This window comes from Zingiber officinale, chromosome 6A (genome assembly GCF_018446385.1).
Source record: "Zingiber officinale cultivar Zhangliang chromosome 6A, Zo_v1.1, whole genome shotgun sequence".
Taxonomy (NCBI): Eukaryota; Viridiplantae; Streptophyta; class Magnoliopsida; order Zingiberales; family Zingiberaceae; genus Zingiber; species Zingiber officinale.
Genome location: NC_055997.1, coordinates 59,845,856 through 59,871,802, shown reverse-complemented (window position 1 = coordinate 59,871,802; position 25,947 = coordinate 59,845,856). Strand labels below are relative to the sequence as shown.

General features: G+C 35.6%; 1 protein-coding gene across 3 annotated transcripts; it reads left to right on the top strand.

The window, feature by feature from the left end:
• The first annotated feature begins 759 nt into the window (after positions 1–759).
• LOC121996416 (F-box protein At3g58530-like) lies at positions 760–25,114 on the top strand. 3 transcript variants are annotated; one of them, XM_042550380.1, is made up of 13 exons: positions 760–995; positions 3,043–3,102; positions 3,310–3,390; positions 6,219–6,346; positions 6,426–6,501; positions 12,795–12,865; positions 16,877–16,963; positions 17,079–17,151; positions 17,214–17,281; positions 17,360–17,428; positions 24,505–24,610; positions 24,684–24,814; positions 24,909–25,114. In XM_042550380.1, the coding sequence occupies exons 1-12, from the start codon at positions 834–836 to the stop codon at positions 24,747–24,749; spliced, it is 1,047 nt and encodes a 348-aa protein (XP_042406314.1). In that variant the 5' UTR covers positions 760–833; the 3' UTR covers positions 24,750–24,814; positions 24,909–25,114. The 3 variants fall into 3 exon arrangements, with proteins under 3 accessions (XP_042406314.1, XP_042406313.1, XP_042406315.1); XM_042550379.1 differs by having other exon boundaries at positions 6,213–6,346; XM_042550381.1 differs by lacking the exon at positions 3,310–3,390.
• The last annotated feature ends 833 nt before the right edge of the window (positions 25,115–25,947 follow it).

Genomic DNA, 25,947 nt, shown 5'->3' with positions numbered 1-25,947 from the left:
TGATGTCTAATATCAATTGATTAATGATAATTGGATGACATCACTCGACTAGTAAGAAAAATTCATAGAAAGAATTAATCAATTTTATATATGTTTGGTTTGTTCAATTTTGATGACCTTTGATTTATTAAAAAATTGATCTTATTAATTTTGATTTATTTTCAGTCCATTCATACGTTGGTCTACATGAATATTTGTTTTAATAAAATTTGAGATTAATTTTTATCGGGTAAAATATCTCTTTAGATGTATAATTTTTTTATATAGAGAATCATTGTATAAAAAAAAATATTAACTGTCCATATTTAACCATAAAATTTATAATACTGAACCATTTAAAATGATATCACATTTTACAACGATAACTCGATAAGATTGGCCAAAACTACTAAACTTAAAGTAAAATCACCCCACTGTGAAAAGTTCACTCTAATATTATTATAATAATTTTGAATAAAAACTCTTATATAAATAGTAATTTAAAAAAAATTACTTATACGTAATTTTATTAAATTATTTAAAATTATTATATGTTTATTAGTTTTAAACAAATATATTATAATAATATTAGAATAAAGGTATTTTTAAGATGAAAAAAATAGATTAAGGTGTTATCTGTTCAAGTCACTTGAATCAGTGTTTTGTCTTTTTTTTTTTTATCTAAAAAATAATTTAGTAATTTTCTAATTTTTTATGCAAATACTAAATATGCATTTTCCTAACTTTTTAAATCACTTTGTAAAATTTACAAGAAGCTTCGCTCTTTTCTTCTCGAGTCTTGACCTCGAGGCAGCACTTCTACAGAGAGATCGAAGTACGCGGCCGGACTTGACATGGCCGGCACGGGCGAGAGCAGCCGTAGTTGGGAGCGAGAGACGGTGCCGATGGTGATGACGATCGTAAGTCCGATGTTGGCCCAGAGGGACGTCTACTCGCTCTTGTTGGTCAGCCCATGGTGCTACCGCGCTCTCCTATCTGTTTCCACGATTTGGGAGGTAAACCAGCGGATCCTTTTCTTTTCCCTTACTCACTTTTCCTTTCCCGGATCCTGTTTCCACTCGGTTATTCTTGATTATAATGTTCCATTGTTCGTGATAGCTAGGTCGATGTTTCTCTTGCAATGTATGACTATTCAAAATGTATCCTATTTTTGGATCTTAATGATATGCATGTTCCTGAAGAATTAGGCTTACTCAATTTTTCTTAAACGAAGTAAAGTTACGACTTACGAGCTTGGCGAGCATCGAATGCCATTACGCGGCCTGTTAAACTCATTTACCTACTAATGAACAATCTGTTTAAAATTAAATACGATTAGACTTCCGAATAGTGGGAGAATCTATCTGTTCTTCCATGAAAGGGCAAATGCCTTTCATTGCACTTCTGTGTTGGATCTTGTTGCATTATAATTTCAATCAATGTGCACTGCTAAATTCTTTGTTTGATGGTATCTTTGAACTTCTCTAATTTAGGGTTGACTGCGCATTTACTTCTACCATGTAGTAGGTTGCAGTTATGTATTTAACCACGTGTATGGAATTATCTCTAGTTAGATATTAGTGTGCACTGTGCAGCCTTAAGTTTAAAAGTTTACATACTTGGGATCTTATCATTTGTTGACTACTTAAATCAATACTCCTCTTCTTTTTTCATATAATATCTAAAATGAAACTATGAATAAAGGACAATATGCAAACATCCATTAATCCATGGTTTGGTTGCTGTTCATCATCATATATGTGCATCCTCCATAATTGCATCTTTTGATCCACTTTCATGATCTCATGTGTCATCTTTGTTGATTGTTTGATGAATGTTGACACACTTGTTGTATCAATTTATTTTACAAAGACTCCCATTCATCAATTGCTTTTCAAATGCCTTATTCAAGCATTCACAATCATCTTGCAGGAAACACATTGTGACATATCTATGTCCTTGCAATCTATCTTTCTTCTCTAGGTAGTAGTGTCTGCTGGTAAACTTTTCTCTAGCTCTGGATTATGTGGCTGCCTTTGCTTGACATCTCCTAAAATATGATTAGTGGCTTCTTTAAAGGTGGAGTCCAACAGTCAACTCTGGTGCATCTCTCATGTTCATTTTTTTTTTTTTCTGATCGAGAGTCCGACATTCTGAACATCAAAGAAGAGTTTCAAGGTTGCACATTTTCTACCTTTTTCATTATGGAAAATCTAAATCTCATAGGTGAGAGGCTGTCCCCCAATGTTTGGTAAACTGGTTTAACCGGGAACCATAATCCAATCTGGTTTGGTTTTATATATGAACCTAGAAATAGGAAAAAACCCAAAAAATAATAATAATCAGAAATGGGTAATTTCTTCTAGAAAAAAACTATGGAGCCAAAACATACATCATATATAAGCTGTAATATACAATATGTAAGGTTTTATTTTATATATTATTTTTTTCATAATTATCATAGTTTATAATACCCCGCATTGGCGGAAGCTGTGCACTGAGCTACCCTTTTTTCATAATTTTTAATAATTCTGTTGATTTATATAAATATATTTTATACTCTATGAAAATGTAAATTATATTTATATCCTTTTTGGGCCAACTAGTTCAACAGATCGAACCATCATATGAGTAACCGTCGCAATTTTATCTCAGATCTTATTTTGAAAACGTTGTTATTAGCAGTTAATATGTTGATGATGTGTTTGTTAAATATTTATGACTTCATTTATGAGTTAATAGGTTTGACTAGTTCTACCGATAGTCTTGCACGCTAGATCTCTGGTCCAATTTTGGAATCGTTAGTTGAATTTCTATTGAATCATATTGGATATGTTTTTGCCTACATGGGGGCAATTCGAGGTAATAATCAGATTTCACCAACCAAATTCCCTTATGAATTTTCAAAATACATGTCTAGGTTATTTTTCATTCATTTGAAAGGATGCATGCCCTCATATATATTTAGAAAGTTTCATATAGATCTGCCTGATTACAAATTTTCTACACTAAATTAGAAGTTCTTTGGCTGCTGAATGATTTTCCAATAAAATCTTTTTTTAGGTTCTTGATCTGCATGAGATGAGTAAAGCAGGAGAACGGCTAAGATCTGCACTCTTATTGGTCTGTCTTCTCTTATGTGGAATAATTTCTCACGTTTTATGCTCGTTACTGCTATCTTAATATGTGGTTTCTCATTTTTTTCCCCCAGTCCATTATGGCTCTTCTGAAATTAAATTGTTTCATTCTTTACTCAGCGTCAAAACGCTTCATGTTCTTTTTCCATGCTCAAATTTGCTGGGGCTAGTCTAATAATCATTTTATATTCAGGAACGATATCAGCTTGTCAAAAAGATTAACCTTGAATTTGCACAAGTCGAAGATGAACATTTTATTCTACTTAAAGGCCAGGTAGTTAAAGAAATAACTAACCATTTTTGTGATTAAGTTTTTTTTCTCAATATATTTTGTTACAAACTAGTTTGAAATAGTTGTTGATAGACTTTTATGGTCTATGGTTTAGTTCAGAAAATGAAGTGATACTTTTACTGCTCATTTTTGTGGTCAATTGGTCAAACTCAGAACTGGTAAAGACCAACTCAAACAATTTTTAAACTAAAGCTAATTGATTACCTTTAGGATTGAACCAAAATTTCACAGTTGATTTGGATTGGTTTGTGTTTAATGGGGAAATTGTTAGGTTAATGCCTACCATTAGGTTATCTATTTCCAACTAGTTCCTCATGTATTCACAATCAAGTCTCTGACACTCCCTTAAGCTGGTCAAAGATATTGAAAACTCAACTTATTATAAATGTCTTCAATTCTAGAACTAGTCATTAAGTGTTTAAGCTAGTTAAGCTTATATGTGGAAAGATTCCTATATTTCATCTTTGCTTTCTCAGTTTTCCTTGCAAGTGAACATCATAACCCAATTAAGACTACCTACCCAAGGCAGCCCTAGTCAATTTGCATGGATATACCCTACTACTTGATGATTGTCACTATCAAGATAGATAAGACCTTGTGGCAGAGTATTTGTAACGTAGCATGGGGTCCTTAAAGTTGCCTTGCGATATAGAGCCTCTATAAATTGATTGATCATACTCACAAAACAAGTGTTAGATAGTTTCATGCACTAAATAGTCTACAGGATCTTCCTGAGTTAGATAATAACTCCCATTGTCCTAATCTTATTTGTCATTGCAATCCCTAAGAGTATCCGTTGATTTAGTTTCCAACTTGCCACCTTCCTCAAGTATATCAAGCATATTTTTTCATGTGAGAGAATAAATGTCTACCCTACAGTGAGCAATTTCTATGCAAAGAAACAATTCAAGTCACCAAATCCTTGGTTTGACAATTGATGAAAATGCGCTTTTAGCCTCTTGATTTCTGCAAAATCATTACAAGTAATGCTAATATCATCTACACAAATTGTTTGAATGATGCACTTCCTATTCCTCTCCTAGACTGAGAGGTATGGTAAAACACTAAAAGCATTCCAAACTAAACAAGAGAATAGCTAAATCCTCCATTTACCAAAACATGCCTTAGAAGATTGCTCAACAATAAAGAGGTTTTCTTTTTTCATTTTGTGCACAAGATCACTTCCTCAACTCAGCAACAAAAGATCGCATTAAAGGAAGGAATATTGCTATCCAACTCCTAAAGCAACTACTAAGATATTGTTACCATAATGAGGAAGTGTTCATACTGAAGCAATTTTAATCACTCAAGGAAAATTATCAAGATAATAAACTCTCTGAATTTGAGTCTATCCCTTAGCCACCAATCTAGGCTTCAGCAGATTCACAATACCTCTAGGTGATGTCTTCATAGCGAAGACCTATCTACTTTTAACTGTGGATTTGCTAGGAGGATGCTAATTTTCCTTCTGTGTATCATTATAAAGCAAGGATATCATCTTCTATACCATGGCTAGTCTTCATTCTGGATCAAAAACAGGTGTTTGAGATAGTCTTAGTAATGAAATGTGAAGCCAAAGAAGAAATAAAGATCAAGTAGTTAGGAGACACAGAAGCATAAGAAAATGTAATGAAAAAAGTTGATTACAAGTAGTGCAATAAAATGACTACCTTGCTTTTTAGTTTGAAAAAAAAATTACCAACTGAGGGCTAGTCAACATTTTACCAGTTCATTCATAGACCAGTAGGCAGGCCAACCTACTCTGGGTGGTCTAATGTAAATGGCTGTACTTGGTGATACTTGCTTCAATACCACAAATACATTGACATGTGACTATTGAAAATAAATGGCTGATGTTGGTTGTCATAATACACTACATTATATGTAGTGGTTTGAGAGAACAGTGAGATCAGTACGAAAACCAAATTTTTGAACACTTTCTTTTTGGTGAATTTGAAAGCAGAGGAAGCACAGGTGGTAGGGTTGCTTTGTCAAGGCTGGTTTTTAGAAGCACATTGACAACACTCCAAATGTGGCAAAGGCATATTACTTGTGCCATCGCAACAGGCCTTTTCAGGCATCTAACTTAAAAGTTAGAAGTGAAGGGTATCTCACATATACAAAAATAAGCAACTATCACGAATGTAACATTATTCAGTATCAGCAAACATTCTACAATTTCATTTGGGAGAAAATATTCAGGCATTTACATTCAACGTGGTTTTATTTTTAAGAGCATTCTGGTAACCTCTGAAAATTGAGTTGCTCTCAGATAATTTATGCAAATCTTGGACATTCTGGTTAAGTTACTCAAGTTTCAATGGTTGATTAAAGCAAGAAAAGTGCCATTAAAAGCACTTGATTCATAGATGCTAGGTAGCAGCAATACAGCTGACGCATCACTTAAACCAATTGAAATATCTGTAGAAAGGCTTTAGTTGAGATGCATGCAGTTTTGCAAGAAAAGGCTAGGACAATACTGTAACACTTTGGTTACTTTGCCTTAAGTTTGTTCACACTAGTTTATGAAAGTAATTCTATGCTTCTTTCTCTTTCCTAGTAAAGAAAATAAGAAATTATATGTTGGTGCTATCATGTTCAAGTTTACAAGGGCTATATGAGTCCAAGCTAACAATGTTGTCTGGATGGAAAAACTTGCTGAAACATTTGAGCTACAGAGTGAAGGGATGCATTCTTTCAAAGGAATTTCAATTCATCTAAATTAATGTTTTACATCCTTTAACATGATTCAAAATTATGCCTCTTAATGGTCAATAATTTTACATTTTCTTTCCATCCTTGAGATCCAGGGAAAAGTACTTCAAGGCTTGCAACACCTCAATCTGAATGGCTGTCAAAAGATCTCTGATGTAGGAATTGAAGCTATAACTAGTTGTTGCCCACAACTTAGAGAGTTTTATCTTTATTGGAATGTCAGGTGAAGATTTTCTCAAACTGGGATTCTTTGTTTATAGAACAAACTTTTGTTTTATAATTTCTCCGAATTTATATCACAGGCTGACCAATGTGGGTATAACTCACATTGTAAGGAACTGTAGGGAATTGAGAAGTTTAAACTTGAGTGGTTGCAAGGTTAGTCAACTGGCAAGATCTTCTGTCAATATCTCTACTGAATTGTGATTTTCTTGATTGGAACCCTTTATTCCATTTACCCACCTTTCTTGTATTATTCATATAAATTATTTTACTTATAATGCACTAACATATTTTTTTCCTGCATCCTTCCCTTTTTATTATGCATGCTTCTAATGATATCATTGAATTCTAGGGCTTTGTTAGTGATATGAGTATATGAACTAGAGAGCTTCAAGTTCATTTTTCTTGAGTATTTAAGTTTTCCTTGAATTTGCTAATACTATTCCCAACCCATGTATAAATTTGCTGAAAGAGAAAATTGTTGTACGGAGCAAAAATAAAAGAGAGGGGTTTTATCAGTATAAACCATCCATATCTTTTGTTATTTGGAAATGGAAACTAGACTATGTGAGAATAACTCAGCTTTCAGTGGACCAAAGGCACCTTTTCTGGTGGAGATGGAAAACTTGAGACTTCAAAATGCATTAACTATTAATTGAATTTTTTTTAAAAAGTATGATTGTTGTGGACCAGAGTATTATCCTTAGTTCTGTACCACTCTCATGGATTATAGTTAGCATTGCTATGAATTATTGATTTGAATTATCTACCTTTCCAAACTCTGATGCCAATTCATGTATTGCCATGCTATGCTGACTTCCTGAATGGGGAATTTAATAGCTACTCCGTGTTACAAAAAGAATGATAGGGTGCATAGGAAGCCGTTTTTAAAATTTAGATCCAATGCGGCTCTCCAGGTTCCATCAGACTAGGTTCCATCAGACTGGTATGGTACCAGTACCGTACTGTAACCAAAAAAAAAAAGAAATTGAGCTAAACTTAAGACTGTATCACATTGCTTGATTTTGGCTGGATTTGTACCTGTCCCTCGTCAGAGCATTGGAACCAACCATACTAGGTGTCACATTTCTGTCTTAGAAATTTTCCTACACGGCCACCAAGCCCCACACTTGATTCAACTTACAAATGCACCACAAAAGTTATAAAGAGAATGTCTTCCTCGAATTTGACTTACAAAAGTCACAAGCAAGCAATACACCATATACGCCCAACCATTATTATTCACACAATAAAGGATTACAAAGTGAACTCTTTGCAGATTTTCTCACACATTCCTCTCCCTTTGCCATTGCCCAACTTTGCCTATTTATAATGCATAGGTAGCAGTTGGCTTGGCGGTTACATGATAGTTTTGTCAACTACTATCCATATGTATAAATTGCTTGTCCACATCATTTGCTGCCTTGGCACCATGCCAAAGGTCAGCTTGCACACCTTGTGCTTGGCCTAGGCCTTGCTCCACGAACTTAGGTGTGACAACCCCTTGCCCCATTGTTGCTCCATCCGTCGTGCTACATTGCATGCGATCGTCGCATGCCATCACTTGCATTTCCTGCAAGTCTTCTTGGCTTAATGATTAGACCCAGCACGTCCAATCCGCGCATTTGCTCACCACAATCCAAGTTTGCCTCCCGCTCGACTTATGCTTGGACGGCCACCGCACGTTGCCACAAATCCTATCGCTGCTTGGCATGCTTTGTGCACATGCCCAATAGGCTGGATCAAAGGAGCAACGATCCAATCCTTATGCCCAGCCTTGCCACCGAGTTAGGGGCTAACAAACCTCCCTCACCAGAAGAACTCAATGTCTTTTTTTCAAATTGCCAAAGTGTAACATCCCTTTCCCAAGTAGCCTCTGTTCAAGTTTTCCCTTCCAAAGAACCAAGAATTCTGTTCTTCTATTTTTCTTGCTCATTCCGAAGGTTTTGTGGTTCAAGATTTCTTCAACATCATTGGTGAATTGCTTCCTCACAACGAGTGGAGTTCTCTTGGCACTACTTCTCGATGGAGCTTTTTCATCTTCATGGAACTCCTTCAAGAAAGAAACTCACGTGAAATGTAGGGTGGACCTTAGCCTTTCTGGTAAATTCAACCTATAAGCCACATTACCAATTTTCTCCATGATCTTAAAAGATTCGTCATACTTGGGGAGTAAGTTTCAAGAACATTTTATCCCCTATAGAAAATTTTAAGGGTCTTCGCCTTGATCAACATACTTCTTCATTTTGTTTGCCACGTTTCTCAAACTGTCTTGGGCTTTTTCAAGCAACTCTTGCTTTTCTCTTGCATATCTATATGTTGTAGGGCATTTCCCTCTAGATTTTTGCTTGGCTATCTCCACAGGAGTTGTTGGCTAGTCCCCAATGCTAACTCACAGGGACTCCTTTCAATGGCTGATGACTCGTGCAAATTGTAGCAGAATTGTGCACTATCTAATAGCTCTAGCTAAATTTTCTAACTTGTTGTAACATAGTGCCGCAAGTACTCCTCAAATAAATGGTTGATCCTTTCGGTCTGTCCATCAATTTATGGATGGTTAGCAGTACAGAATTTCAAATCAGTTTCCATCATATTAAACAAAGAAGTCCAAAATCTCCTCGTAAACCTTGCACCCCTATCATTCACAATGTCATTAGGTAAACTTGAAAAACTTTACCACATTCCGATTGAAGAGTTCAGCAGCAACATTGGAAGGGCAAGCCGAAGGAGCCACAATAAATATAACATATTTTGAGAATCTATCCATCACTACCATGATAGAAGACATGCCATTAACCTTTGAAAACCCACTGATAAATTCCATAGAAACTGAAACCAAGGTTTTTCTGGAATAGACAGCGGTTGGAGTAATCTCGCTTCCTTCTTTCGCTCGGTCTTGTCTTGTTGGCACATCAGACAAGTTTTCACATAAGCCTCCACATCATTTTCCATCTTAGGCCAAATGTAGGAATAGGCCAAAAGATCAAGTATCCTTTCTACACCAGGATGACCAGTCCATTGTGGGTCATGAGTTTTTCTCAGCAACTCTCTTCGTAGATCACCTGTTGTGAGTATAAAGATTCTTCCCCTTTGTAAATCAGGAAATCATCCTCGATCCAGTACCATCATATTATCCCATCTCTTGTAGCACCAACTTCCCATAAGCCGTATCATTTACAGCAACAACCTTTATTCTTTCCAACATATCCGACTCTACTCTTGTGATAGAGTAGAAAGTGGCAAATATTTCTTTTCAACTCAGCGCATCAGCAACTTGATTATGCCTGCTAGGTTTGTGGTCCCACATAAAGTCATATTTGGCCATGAACTCTTGCCAACGGGTCTACTTAGGGGACAATTTCTACAAGCAATGTACAACAACAAGCCGAATTGAGTTTTCTACTTTCAAAGGCAATTGGATGACCTTCCTGCACCAACACACTGCCAATTACTTTATAATAAGCATTTGTATGCACTTCAAATGGCAACTCGAAGTCGGGCAAGTGTAGCACTAATTCAGATGCTATAACAATCTTCAATTTCTCAAAGGCTTCTTTGCATGCATCTGACCATTCCCTCCGTATATTCTTCTTCAACAAGTCTGTCAATGGGGCATCCTTCTTTGAATAACTAACGATGAATTTACGGTAGTAAGCCTAAAAAGGATTGTAGTCTGGACACCATTGAAGGGTTTGCCAATCAGCAATAGGTTGCACCTTCTTTGGATCCATTCGAACATGGCAATTGCTGACCAAATGTCCCAAAACATTATTTCTTGGCTAGCAAACTTGCATTTTTCCATCTTCACATAAAGTTGATACTCCCTTAGTCGAACCAGCACCATCTCCAAGTGCTCCAAGTGCTCATCCAATGACTTGCTGTAGATTACAATATCATCCAAATAAATTACAATAAAATTGTCAAGGAAGTCATACAACACCTCATTCATCAAATTGGAAAAGGTAGCTTGAGGCCTTTGTCAAACCAAATGGCATGACAAGAAACTCGTAGGAACCATAATGAGTCATGCAAGTTGTTTTGGCCTCATCCCCTTCTCAAGTCAAGCTTTGTGAACCATAATGCCTTGCTCAATCTGTCCAATAGATCTTGCACTAAAGGAATTGGGCTGTCACTTTGTTCAGGGCCCTATAATCCACACACATCCTTAAGGAACCATTTTTTTTTTCTGGAACAACACAAGTGCACCAAATGGAGCATTGGATGGTTGGACATATCCTGGCTCCAACAATTCATTCAACTATTTTTGCAATTCAGCAAGTTCAATTGGAGACATACAGTATGGGGGCCTTGCGAGAGGACAATACTAGGGATCGACTCGATTTTGTGGTCAATATTTCCTTGGTGGCAAATGTTTCGGCAATTCTGATGACATCACATTATCAAACTTTGTATTGGGCAACTCAAAACTCTTGTCAGGTTTGATGTCAATTAAGGTAGCCAAACAAGTTTATTCACCCCGCTTCAAGCCTTTCTCAAGTGACACTCTAGATCCGTCTTCCCCTTGTTCTAGCCCTTGCTATAAGGGTGAACACAGGGAACAAAGTAAAGGTCTGAGTCGTACATTGCCATTACTCCATCCAGGTGAGGCATGGATACTGTTTTTGTCTTCTGAAAGAAATCAATACCGATAATTAGTTGAAAATCCTCAAGTGGAATCACCATCATATTTGTCTTTCCAACCCAAGTGCCAACAATTATAGGATCATTATAAGCCAACAACCTATTTTCTTTCACCATGGCAGACACAGAGATATGAGTGACCCCTTGTGTCAACCCTGGCACTCAATGTGCTTCTAAAAGATTTTGGTTTTGGAATTCTTACCGTTGGACGACCAACCCCTCTTTCTGCATTAGAAGCCATTGCCCTTCGCGGAATAACCAATTCAAAGTGCAGATCGTCATTATCCTTACGAATCTGAACCAGAGACCACTGAATGCGCTCCATATTAGCCTTCAAATTGGCAATCTTTGCAATCAAATTGTAATTATCTTCTCCCAAAGGGATAGAACTGATTAAGGAAAGATTTGCAATCCTTTCTCTCATGGTTGCCTCCAATCATCTTTCTAGGCTTTGATATCCGTTGTCACAGGTCAATTTCTGCCTTAGAAATTTTCTTGCGCGGTCATCAAGTCCCACACTTGATTTAGCCCACAAATGCACCACAAAAGTGCAAGAGAATGTCTTCCTCGAATTTGACTTACAAAAGTCACAAGCAAGCAACACATAATGTATAGAAAAAACTTCCAACCTTTATTATTTGCACAATAAAGGATTACAAAGTGGGCTCTTTATAGATTTGCTCACACATTCATCTCCCTTTGTCGTTGCCTAACTTTGCCTATTTATAACGGATAGGTGGCAGTTGGCTTGACGGTTACATGACAGTTTTGTCAACTACTATCCACATGTACAAATTGTTTGTCCGTATCATTTGCTGTCTTGCCACCATGCCAAAGGTCAGCTTGCATGCCTTGTACTTGGTCCAGGCCCAGTGCCATAGACTTAGGCGATTTCTGTTCCATTCGTCGTGTTGCATTGCATGCACCCGATGCATGCCATTGCTCGCGTTTCCTACAAGTCTTCTTGGCTAAATGCTCAGACCCAGCACGTCCAATCATCGCATCTGCTTGTGACAATCGAAGTCTACCTCCCACTCGACTTGTGCTTGGACAGCCACAGTGCATTACCGCAAATCCTATCATTGCTTGGCATGCCTTGCACCAATAGACTGGATTAAAGGAGCAATGACCCAATCCTTATGCCCAGCCTTGCCACTGAGCTAGGGGGACTAACTCCAGGGAGTGTGACTTGATCTCTCAAGGCAATAATAATACAATAATTTTAGGAGGGATTTAATTCTTTTTGCATCATCACCAAACAGACAATAATTATGTGCTGCATAGCATTGATTACAGATAGCCACTTTAATAACTGGCTTACATAGAGCTAGGACCATGCACTGGATGTTAAGTTGGAACTATTTTGGTCATTTGGTCTAACTATTTCAGGTACACAAGCATATTTGAGCTTATCCAATGATTAACCTCCACCACATTAGTCATGATACCCTGTTGTAATGTTAAGTCCGAGCATCCTTTGTGCATGCTGACAACATGTTTCTACAATATACTATGATTCAGTATGTTGAACTATCATACTATACTTAATCGACATCTAATTTGCAAAACTTTGTCTTTCCATCATTTTGGATTTATGGAATAAGAGGTTTAAACTAGAAGGATGATATTCCGATGACACTGTTCAATTTAATATGGATATTGTATTAATTTCATTAAATATGTGTTATCTGGCTATTGAATAATATTTGTCTACGGCTGAGGCTTTGTGCGACTCAAACCTGCGACTTTTTGATGTCTGTAAAATGACTATGAAATGTTTTGTTTATAATTTCATTGGAAAATTGCAGAATATCTCTGATCACTGCTTGCATCTAATTGGTGATAATTGCCAGAAGTTACAAGATCTAGACATTACTAGGTGAGTCTATGTTGTGCTTTGTACTTAACTAGCTAATCTTTGTGTTTCTATTTTCTCATGGAGTTCATTCATTTTTGAAAAATTACAACCTGTTTGACACTTGATCATTATGCATTATGTAGTGATCTTACTAGAAAACTAAGGATGTAAGTAGAACTGTTTGTATTCCTTCTCAAACACTTGTTATGCATCCACTTGCAACAAATGAGATGGTCAGAGTTTGTGAACTATGCCAATATTTCAGTATACACCAAACACTTAGGACTCACATCTCTAGCAATGAGATGGTCAGCGTTTGCTAACTATGCCAATATTTCAGTAAACTCCAAACACTTAGGACTCCCATCTCTTGGTATGTTCATCAAGTTTTCCATGCATTTGTGTAGGGATACTAGATTGTTAGAGTTAATCAACTCTACCCAAACCCAGGTTCAAAAGGGGAAGAGTGTGCATTATCTAGCTACTTTCAGATAAACTAGCTCCAACATCAATAAGGCTTCAAGACCTTCGGGCTATGGTGAAACGGCAAGGCGTTCAAGCAGTTTCCCAAGCACCCACGATTCAAATCTCAACTAAGGCACTATAGGAGATTTTCCTTATGAAAAATTTGGGACGTTGGCTGTTGAATGAGGAGCCGCTCGCACTTTCGGATTTGTGTGGTGGTCGATTTGTGGGGTCGGTCATCATCCTCGAGGACTAGTTGGACCGAAAGCTCAGACAGGATTATCAAAATAATAATAATAATAATAAGGCTTCAAAAATATCTATACTTCCAGTCCGTGGCATAAGCTTTCTATGAATATTGGTTATCAACAGAATGCAATGATTCTATTAAGGAATATGCTAGAATACTTTATGACCTCATCCATCCGATTCAATCTTTAGTTGAAATGTCCCATGATGCATGAATTAAACCTACACATATTTATGTCGTGGAATTTGTGAGCGCTATTGATATCTCAATTAGAACTTTGTATCAGAAATAATGCTCACAAGGATTCTTGATATATTGATCTTTAAAGGTAAGGGCATAATTGGTCCATTCTTGCTTCAGTATCAAGACGAGGTAGGGCGAAAACTACACAAATGAGCATAAGCAAAGAATAGCCTGGCACATTGTATGACATGATAAACAATATGTCCTTGCATATTATATATTATGCATCAGTTAGTACTTAGCCTTCACAACAAATAGTCTAACTAACATATGACAAATAACTAACATAAAAATATATAAAACCTCGACTAACATAACAAATAACTATAACTAACTATATCTCCTCGACTAACATAAAAATATATAAAACCTCTATACAAGCAGTGTTAGGGCATCCGCAACCCACTCCCATATAACACTCATCACCTCATCAAAAAGCATGGGGTCCACTACCACATACTCATTATAACAGCATATATCTTTCACCCACATTCCTTTTAACATTAACACTCATTATTTATGGGTCCCACAGTCCATTCAATCATCTTAAAATTATATCATATTAAATAAATACATTTTAAATATATTTTAAAATATTTAAATGATAATTATTATTTTTAATACATTTTAAAATTTAATTTTTTTAATAAATAAAATAAAAAAATAAAAAAAATACACTCATGTGTTCAAGAGAAGATAAACTCAGTGCGTGACAAGTGAGATATTTTTTTTTTATAAACATCTTATTTTATTATTATTATTTTTTTTAATAAAGAAGGCAATTGAACACACGTTCAAGTTTTTATTTTATTTTTTTTTATAAAGAAGGCAATTGAACGCGTTCAATGCCACATTGACATTAACGTCGACCTGCAGTGGTTTTAACATCAAAAATCAGTTATAACACCGTTAAAAACAACCATTGCAGAAGCCCTTATAACATCTATCATGTATCATGTATCATGACAAGCACAAAACCTCTTGGGAAATAATATCACGATCTCATACCTATTGCAATCACTAGCACATATGCAAACACAAGGGAGTACTTCCACAAAAGCAGCAATCAACACAAACGGAAAGAACGCAACACAATTTAACAATACAAAATAAGACAAATGGATCAAATAGCAAAGGAAAACATCATGGCGCAAATTAATGAAAAGAGAGAAAAATCTTGCCTATGGATGATGTATCAAGGATTACCAGAAAGAAGCTACATGACCTCTTGAACTCTTGTTCCATTGATATGCCTAACACAAAGATCCAATCATACTCTATTGCAACCACATAAACTACAACCAACAAGGAAGAAAGGATCCAACTCATGCTGGTTTAGGAAGGCAGAGAGTCTCTCCATCTATGCTTCCAAAAGATTGCTCATTTTGGTCAGTGCTGAACCTTAACACGAGACATAAGTAAATTTAATTTGCACATTAAGCATAGACAAGGAGGGATAAAAGGTTAGCGATTACCAACATGAAGGGAGGTTGCTGATCGAATTGATAAAATTGTCACTGATTTTTCCTTGTAGAACACATTGCATGGCACACTAAAGGCGAAATTTAGCTGTCGACAAATCTAAGAATAGTTTGTCAATCTAGCAAAAAGAGGTGTTGTGTCACTTACATAGATGCAAAGCTTCTGCTCAAAACAGCTGGTAACCAGCGAATATACGCTGTCGGCATATCAAAATGATTCCACACATGAAGGTGTCAACTACTACATCTCATTGGAGTCTAGATCTTCAGTATCACTGTGCTATATCTGTAGCAATGCACTCCCAATGCCAGCATAAGTGTCAATGTTGTTGGAGACATGAGTCATTATTGCTTTGAAGTCGCCAATCAGTGACATCTGATCAACAGATAGGAGGGCAACTAACAATACAAGAGGAGGCTGCATGAACCTTGCTGCCTAGTATGTCCGCTGCTTACCGATTGGCAAAGATCATTGTCATTTTGCTACGAAGAGAAGAAATTAAGAGAGCAGAAAAGGGATATCACCATGATTAGACCTAGTTTAAAGGCATCACCCCTGGTTGCTCTTGTTAAGGAGAGTCCTTGAATGCTGCTAGAGTGCTCAACCATGGCAGCATCTAGAGGAACACTATGAGGCCATAGAGAATCAGGTACCAGGGAGAAGGAGACAATTTATGCAAAGGAGACAAGGTGGTGATGACCTGAAACTAAATCTCAGGTTTAAACAAGTGGACCAGTTGGAATTATTTTAGTTCAGTCAATTCAACCTCAAATGAACTTTGTTTCAACCAAATTATTAGCCAATTTGAAGCCTATATTCAAATCAAAACCACCCATACGTTCAGCCAAACCTTAAAGTTAATTGGACCATATTTAGCCATGGAACGTTGGCTAAAATATCAATTATCATTAACTAAAGCCAAATAATAATTAATTAAATGATAGGATATCACAAAGACACAAACACTTGTCAACGTGGTGATTGCTCCAATTCTCAAGTATTCCACTATTTTTGACACCCAAAATGGCTAATCAGACAAGTAGAACAAAAGGGATAGAGAAAATGAATAGCTTATGAAGCAATTATAATTCCTCTAGCTATAAGCAGGCAGCTAGCTTTCATTTTCACTCAAAAATGAAATGGAGAACATTGAACTTTAACAGAACAATATTACTCAAATTCTCAATAGTCCCGACTTTTGCATAAAAACGTAATGGATGACATAAATCACACACTTCAAGAAACAGTGGAAGCAGGAGATTTTCCAGAAACTGTTTCCTCTCTAATGTTGACTAAACCATATCAACATACCTATGTGATCTGGTAAGAAGTTGGACATGAGGTCTATATTTTTTTCTAGGTTTATGGTTGGAATAATAGGGAATATCTGGAAAATGGAAAATGCCTTAAATACAACCTTTTCAATGTTTTTCATCCTTCCTGGATAGCATTAGTTTGCTATGCATTCTGTATATTTTATTATTTTCAATATATTTGTTAATCAAATATATTGAAGATCAGTAATTCTCTTGCCTGCTTATGTTTATATTGGTTGCTACTGGCCTTTCAATCTCCAATATCATGCTTTCCAGGTGCACAAAGTTAACTGATCGTGGTTTACAACAGATACTGCTTAAGTGCTCCTTGCTTCAAAGACTGAACCTCTACGCTCTTTCAAGGTATCACTTGAAAGTCTTGGATCTAATGTGGTTTTGGATTAAAAATTGAAAGTTTTTGTGCTCTCTAACAGAGCTGAGCTGTATTTATTGTCATAGTTTCGTTATTTTCATACAGTTTAACTGATGCAGCATATAAAAAGATAGCATGCTTGTCTCATCTCACATTCTTAGATCTCTGTGGTGCTCAGGTAATAATTAAATTCATATTGATCATATTATTGGACATCTAACTGTACTAATGGTATTTCAGAATCTAACTGATGAAGGTCTTTCCTGCATAGCAGGATGCAAAAATCTTGCTTCCTTGAATTTGACATGGTAAATTATTGTCAAATGCTTTCATCTGATCTCCAAGAAGACCAATGAATCTTGAAATTCTTATGTTTTATATGGAAGGTGTGTACGTGTCACTGATATGGGAGTGATTGCCATAGCAGAAGGTTGCAGATCTCTTGAGCTTTTGAGGTAAAATTTAGTGTAATTCGTGTATATAAAGACAAGGCTTTTTTTTGGTTAAAGACTAGTCCTATTTCAAGTGTTAATAATTTATTTAAGTTATTTTAGTTTACAGTGCTATGCCTCTTTATTCATCGGGGGCTCAATTTAATAAACAAATAAGCTATCTGTGCACTTGGTAATTGGTGTCACAATGTCTATAATCCTAAGTTTACTGCTTGTCCCTGCTTTTTTTCCCTGTTTAGTCACATCGACCCCCCTCACACCACCACCTTTTTGTTTTCCATTGTCCCCTTGTATCTCGTCTTATTACACTTCGCTGTTGGCGGTTCAGGCAGAGCTACTAAATAATAAATAGCACTGATGGCATGGGTGTTAGAGAATTACTTCAAAGCCTCCCATTTCCCTTGCACTTGCTACCCTTCTTGCTCACCAAACACATTTCTAATTTGTTTAATAGGTCTCATCACCATCTGTTGATCTCATACCTACCTCTCTTCTTATTGCTACTTCACAATCACATCAATCCACTGGAGCAACCATCTTTCATTATTCTACAAAGCTTCTCATTCACCTTGCACTTTCTGTATTCTCTCACCTACCACAAGTTGCAGATTTGTTTTATAGGTCCCTTTACTGTCTGTTGATCATATTTCTGCCTCTTTTCTTATCGCTGTTTCACAACTACATCAACCCTCTGGTGCAACCCTATTAACTGGGCAACACTGCCCCTCTCCACCACCAAGAAAAGTTGTCTCCATAGATGTTAGACATGTTGCAAGCAAATTCAGGTTGCAGCAAGATGTTCTCTCCTCAACCATCTCACCTGTGTATGGTCCTATTAAGTCCCCGCATATCTTTTATATTTTTCTTCACAACTTCTCTCTTGACAGTACCTCACTCTTCTTCCTTTGTTTTCTAGCATATTGTCATTTTCCATATTTTAATGAAGTGAATTTTTAAATCATAGTTTCTTTTTTCCTCCATTGTTATGGGGCTTCTCCATGGCCTTCACAAATGATGTTCAATGACTCTAATCTCCTGTATTCCAATGAGAGAACTCAGATTCCTTAAAGACTCAGTGGGAATTCACCCATTAGGATGCAAATCTGAAAGTTAGATGCCATAAAAAATCTGAGTGCAAAAATTTGATTATGTGATCCTCGTACAATTGTTGAACAACCTTAATGGGCACTCCACGCTATATCATCATATTGATAAAGTCCTTGATCAACATGTAACATATGTTGGAAATTTAAAAATATATTAACTCCGAACTTATCTATTATATGATATCCTAACCCCATAGATTGATAACATGAGTTATTCTTCACAAATTAATAAATTTTTTAAAATAAAAACTCTAACAGGCTTTTGTATTTGATTTTTCTAAAAATTCTAATGAACTTATCTAAAAGGAAATTATGATTCCCGTAAAGGAGGAAGAGATGAAGAATGCATTAGGGAAATAGAATAAAATAAAGATGGAGAGAAGCAATAGAGGAGGAACTTGTGGAGATTTTAAAGGAAAAAAAAAGGAAAATAGTGAGGAAAGGAGCAACGTGATTATGAATATACGAAAGGCATCTTAGATTTTTTTTTTAAGATGACGACATGATTGAATGTAAGAGGTTTTTTTTTAAAAAAAAGTATGCTACAATTAATATGTTTTGGTGTAGTGTAACTATGGAAGGAATTAAAAAAAGGTGGGCAAATTAATTATAGGCATCACGAGAAAAATATAATAGAATCAGAATTGAAAGAGAAAAAATAGAACAAAGAAATAATTACTTCATTGATTTATTACTATAGTCGAATAGGTATATTTATACAAATTGTTCAAGCGATATTCAATGTTATAAATGGCGGTAGGCCGTGGTGGAGTGATCGCCTAGTGTCTCGGTCGCCTAGGCAGTGCCTAAGCGGTTGATTTTTTTTTACTATTTTTACACAATATTATAAATAGTTTTCATTCTTTATGTAATATATGTAATTAAATGATTTTATGCATAAATAAGCTTCATTCAATATAATACAATTTATATAAGGTACAAATAAATATATAAATACAACTAACAAGATAATTAATAAAGATTCATTACCATATTAATACTAAAAAAGTAATATTATTATTTTTGCCAAAAGCCTAAGCTTAAAATTCAAAGTTTCAATCCAACATGACAACAAACCAACAAGGACTAGACTAAACATTACTAATCTTCTAAATCATTTACACATGCACAATCAACTACATCCACAATCCTCTCATCATTGGATTCAAAATCAATATCTTCTTCATTCTCCTCCTTCGATGTATCTAAATCCTCATCAAGTTCTCTAATGGGGATGTTTCTTGCACTCCTTGGTTGTAGCACTACATCCACTCTCGAGACCTCTGCCACCATTCTCCAGGTAAATCCTGAACGTGGCTCTACCTTATCTTCATTACCACCATCAACAAGCCAGCCTTGAGCTTCACTAGCTTGAGAGGATATAAGCAAATCTCCGTCCATATCTCTTACTTTTCTTTCTAAGATTGATGTTCAATTTGACATATACGAGATCATTCAATCTTGATGTCTCAAGCCTATTCCTCTTCTTAGTATGTATCTAACAATTAGAAAATTATTAAAAACTAATAAGCATAAAGAATAGATAACATAATTTATGAATTACTACTTACCCCTTCAAATTGACTCCAATTTCTTTCACACCCCGATGAACTACTTGTCAAAGAGAAAAATCTCATTTCTATTTTTTGTAAGTTTGGAGTGTCACCACCATAATTGGACCACCATCCAACTTTAAGAAGTAAAGAGATAAAAAAATAATAAACCCAAAAATAGGTAAAAGAGACATGTATGTTAGTGAATAGAAATAAAGCAAAGAGATGTACCCGGATCAAAGTCATGGTATATATCCCCTTCTCATATGCCACAACCGTCATTTTTCTTCCAAACTTTCTAGATTTACTCTTATACTTCAACAATTCATCATTAGCAATGGTGGATTGCATGTCCTTATCGGTGGGAAAACTTCTGTCAACACAATCCAAGAACTCATTCATAACATTGGTGTTATTTTGTATGTTTGGATCTTTGAAGTAAAAAATATAATTCAATAAGCAAGCGGCATAATGCAAAGGACTATCAAGTATACCCTTAGACTTCACATCAACAATCTTCAAAATAGGGGTGACATGATCTTCTTTTTTGAAAGCCTTCTAATCTCGTCTTTGACTTGTTTAAGTACACCCAATAAAAAGGCCATTGAGAGTTTTTTGTCACCGTCAACAAGACGTAAAACTTTCACTAAAGGGGTGAAAACATTCAAACTAAAGAAACACCATTCCAAAAAGAGATACTTGTTACTGTTACCTCCGCCGCTTTCCCCTTCACACTACTTGATTTTGTTTTGCTCCACTCCTCGGATGTAAATTTAGTCACCCCGGGCCTCACAATATCTCTCTTCTTGGTATTTTTCCTCATAATAGTCAAAGTTCTATGGTATATACTAATGAATGAAGTGCCTAGTTTGCAATTAACACATAAATTCATAATGCTTCTCCTCTTGCAATTCGCCCATTCATCGGTCATAATTGAACATCCATTTTTCATCCACTCTTCTTTATGCTTTTTTAGAGATAACTTGGTCCTCTCAACTTCTTGCTTCAAAAGTGGCTCTCTTAGAAGATATTGGCTTGGAGGTTTGTAGCCCATGCTGAATTGGCCAATTGCCTCTACAAATTATCTAAAGCTTTGATTGTCAATTACATGAAAAGGAATCCCCATCTCATAAATTTATCTTGCAAGGTACTCATGCACATCATTTGTAAATTTTAACTTCAATGCATCTTTTATGTTTTATTATCTTGCCATTGTTGGATCGATTGTGGATGCCCACTTATTAATAGACTTGAGGTGTTTTGACTTCTTTTTAGAAGAATCTCCCTCCACTTGACAATCATCATCCTCTACATCAACACCTATATTTACTTCTGCCCTCTCTTCTTTTCATTTTTCCACCCTTTCTCGCTTCTTATTCTTGCTATTTTCAAGATAAGTTCTTACTCTTTTTTTTTTGTCTTAGGATGCTTTAGGATATGCTTCAACTTGTCCTACAATACCCACAATATGATTCTTCATCCAATAAACTTTTCCCTTAATAAGCCTCTTACACAATTTACATGTGATCCAATCTCTTTTGTCTTTGAAATATAACACCCTATAATCCCAAACAATATCACTAGATTTTCGTTTCAATTCCGCCTCTGGTTGTTTCTCATTTTTCACCATTAATCTTGAATAATTAAATAAAAGATCAAAAACTAGAACAAGAACTCACTAAAAAAAAATATAAAAGCTAACTTAATGTGTTAGTGGTAGCAGCAATCAGCTGTGGTAGGGGTGGCTCTAGATAGGAGGTGGGTTGTGGGTGACTTGGTGGGTTGGTGGAGTTATTTATATTTTGGAAGGGAAAGAAAGTGTATTAATATATCTAGATTTTTTAATTTTGTTGACTTTGATCGCCTTGCCCTAAACTCTAAACCCTTGATTGCCTCATGCGCCTCGCCTGCCTCACTGGCCTTGCCTAATCTTTAACCACCTAAAGCACCACCTAAGACAAAGGCGGTGTGGTTGATGCCTGCCTCCGCTATCATTTAAAATACTAGCGATATATTGAAAATATTATGACTTATATGATAATGTTGGAACAAAATGGTAAAAGGTGCAGATGATAGTAGATGTATGCAATATGTGGTGAATGAAACCATATGGGATGATAAGGAGTGAAATAATATTTTTTAAAAAAAAAATTAAAAACTAAATAATGAGTTATAGAAGAAAAAGAAGATAAAACCTAAAATAAAAAAACATAAAGAAGAGAATAAATAATTAAAAGAACTTTAAGTAGTTAACTAGAAATATGATGAAAATGTACTTAAAAAAATGCAAAGTACGAAAATAATAACAGGAGGATGAAGAACGAGGATACAATTGAAACAAAAGAGAGCAAGAGAAATGTTTAGAAGGCATAAATAAAATGTAGGACAAGCAAAAAGATGTGGAACGAGAGGAGGGGTGAAAAAGAGGAGAATAAATAAGACGAGGGAATGATAATAGAAAGACTAAAAATGGATGAATAGAAGGATTAGAGTATTAAAAGGACATAAAGATAAAGAGAGGATAGATTAGGAATAAGATAGAAAATACCAAAGAAAGAAAAAAGAATTAGCTTCTTATTTGTAAGGAAAGAACAAGGAGAGTTGGAATCAAACCAGGTATCAAAATGTGAATGGTTCATGGATGAGGGCTGTGCTAATGCTTGAATGATGGTGAACTATAAGATGACTAGTACTAAGACCCATCAACAAGTTTCGACTCTAGTTTCATGTTGGAAATTTAAAATTATTTTAACTCCAAAGTTGTCTAATACATGGAATCTTAAAGATCGATACTTATTCTTCATGAAGTATCATACCTTTTCTAATAAAAAGCCTAGAAACTTTAACACACTTTTCTAAGCAAACTTATATAAACACAACTAAACAAATTTCTATGCAAACTAGCTACGCTATCATATTGTATAATTTATGGAAAATTTTTATAGTTACCAAATCATGATTTCCCACAGCATCTACACTCAATAAGTCACTAATATTTCATGAATCAACAAGGGCAACAAACCTGCTTCTAGCAGTGCAATATTATTCAACCATGCACCCTTTTCTTATGAGATTTACATTACAACAAGGTAGATTATCAAGTTTGGATTAGACTACTACTATCCAAGGGCAGTGAAATGAATTGGCTTAGTATTAGTGCCTCCGTTTGGACCACGTTAGTTGTAGTGTTTCTTCATCTTATTCACCGTTTCCTCATCTTGAAGCTGAAGCCAATTGAAATGTTGGGGATGGAACATTCCTAAATCTGAAAGATGATGTGGATAAAAATTAATGTAAAAATAAGCTCATGCAATAATTTTCAACAATGCAATCAATGTTGGCGGATGATGTGGTATAATGTTCGAGCGAGCATACATGATATTCTTGGAAACAATGCTAAATTATGGTCACATTTGACCATGTTTTTAAGTTTTGACAATTCTCATATATGTGCACATGGAGCTCATGGAGCATCTTGACTTGGTGGATTGAGTTGGGTTTTGCTCAATGGGTCAGCGGGCTGGAACAAGTGGTGAAGTTCTAGAAGATCTTGAAGGAGGCATGGAGTATTTCAAAAAGCTGGCTCCCCTACCGTCTACAATGAAAAATGAGAGCACCCATAATAATATTCCTAACAGTATCATACTTGATCTGAGATGCACTTGATTAGCATGACATGATAAATTTTAAACTTCTAAATCCTATTGCACCTTTACCTCATCCAATCACACATCACTCTCTAATGGCTTTGATAGCCACTCAACTCTCTAAATCCTTTCATAGCAAGCATACAAATATAAATCCATTAGTAAGCTACAAATAGGGGATCATTTTGCAATTTTGATTCCATTTGGTGATGAATTTAGTACAAAAGAGAATTATGAGTCATTTGTGGCAAAAGGTGATAACGCTCACCTCAGGCCACCCACTATCGCCAACCCCCTAGCTAGATATAGGTAAATCATAGGGGGTTTCACCCAACAACAGTTGCGCATGCATGGGGAAGGTAACCCGCGGGGCTTCTGCACCCGCTAGGAATCGACCCCTAGCTTATCTGTGGCAACACCATTGCATGAACCATCTACGCTAGCTTGTGGGGCAAGAGAATTATGAGTCATGGCAATTAAAGAAAGGGAGAGAAAGTTTGAGCATGAAAGATAGTATAAATTAAGAGGGGAGAGGGATTGGTGCTTTTATATGCTTAAACCTAGGAGACCATCAAAAGAAAAATATTCCAATAAAAATTTCCTATTGTTCCTTCCCTAGTCCCTAGATATTGGAGTCATCCTAGGTACTACAGGTAGAATCTTATCTGCATGTTTGCGATTCCAAGATTTGATCATGTTAATGGAGACGGGATTATGGAGACACTATGGTTCACACTATCACATATTAACTTCATGTAATGTTTATTACACAGCTTGCATGGGATAATCAGTGTTACAGATGCATGTCTAGAAGCTTTATCAAAGTTCAGCTCAAATTCACTGATGACACTCGATGTTAATGGTTGTGTTGGCATCAAGGTCAAGTATCTAGTACTCCACGTGTTTATCCATTGTGTTTTGTAGCTTATTTTTTCTCTTTGTGAATGTTCAGAAAAGAAGCCGGGAGCACTTGCTACAATTATTCCCATTGTTGAGGTGCTTCAAAGTGCATAGTTAGTTTGAAACTTCATGCGTCAGTACTAGATTTTTGGCTGAACTCCACTTGCCAATTTTTTAACAGAGGTAAACACAAGTTTAATTTTATCTCATTTGTTTTTACTAATATGTTTGGAGAATGTTGTTACCAAATTAACAAGTTGTTTCTTTTGTCTACAAGGTTTGGCGATTTGGAACCATTATCAACCCATTTTACCGAGGGTCACATATCCTCATTTGGGATAATTAGAAGATTGTATAATCATTTGTCTCCAGATTTATCACAATTAAAAAATGTTTTCCTTATAAAATTGAGGTAATTACTGCAAATTCTGAGCCAGGTAGGGTGTCTAGCAGTGTCTACTCAATTGATGGTAGAACATCTACCTTTTTTTTAAAAAAAATGAATACATAAAGTTGATCCCTATCATTGCCAAATATCTGATTCTAGATTCCTTCTGCCTTGTTGGAGTTCAGCACAGTCATGAATTTGTCAAACCCTTTCTAATGGGAATTTGAAAAAAAGTATTGTTTTAATTTTATATGTAGTAGTTTTGGTAGGACTCAACTTAGACCTATGCCTGATGTACGCTATATAAGGTTGCATGGGTAGATCAAATTTCCCTTCCAATCAAAGAAATGTTTGGTTCTGATGAGATGTGTCCATTCGTTGATAAAATAATATACGATGCTTTTCCATCAATGTTGCCTATATCATTCTCAGTAGGCCTCCAGTCCAGAGTTATAGTACAGTGGAACGGCGTCTAATTATTATTTAGATATTCACGATTGTCTAATTATTTCTAAATTTTTTTTTTCTAAGACTTGCAATATGTTGGCTTATATTTTATCGTCATTTCATTAGAAATCGTAGTACCATGTCACGTCCATTCATCCTCAATACACGACTAATTTATAGTTCAATTAATGAATATATGTTTTTAGATAATAATCATATAGGTCATTTCCTTCGATTACGGTGATTATCATTAAAACGACTAACAATCCTAAAACTGCTACTCGTTTTGAGAAGCCTCCGGATACTTTGGTCATTGATAATAAATTTTTATGGATGGAATTGTGTCACTTATAAAATTAATCAGTTTGAAAAATTAAATATCTTGATTGAAAAAATGTCATTTGATACATTTTATTAATTAATTAATAGTTAAAGTTAGATAAACCGGTCATAGCCTTTTATAAATTATTTTATTATTATG

Coding starts and splice junctions, on each gene's coding strand:
- LOC121996416 (XM_042550379.1), top strand. CDS start 834: ATGGCCGGCACGGGCGAGAGCAGCCGTAGTTGGGAGCGAGAGACGGTG. Junction 3,103..3,309: donor TAAGATCTGCACTCTTATTG/GTCTGTCTTCTC, acceptor TTTTATATTCAG/GAACGATATCAGCTTGTCAA. Junction 12,866..16,876: donor CAAGATCTAGACATTACTAG/GTGAGTCTATGT, acceptor CATGCTTTCCAG/GTGCACAAAGTTAACTGATC.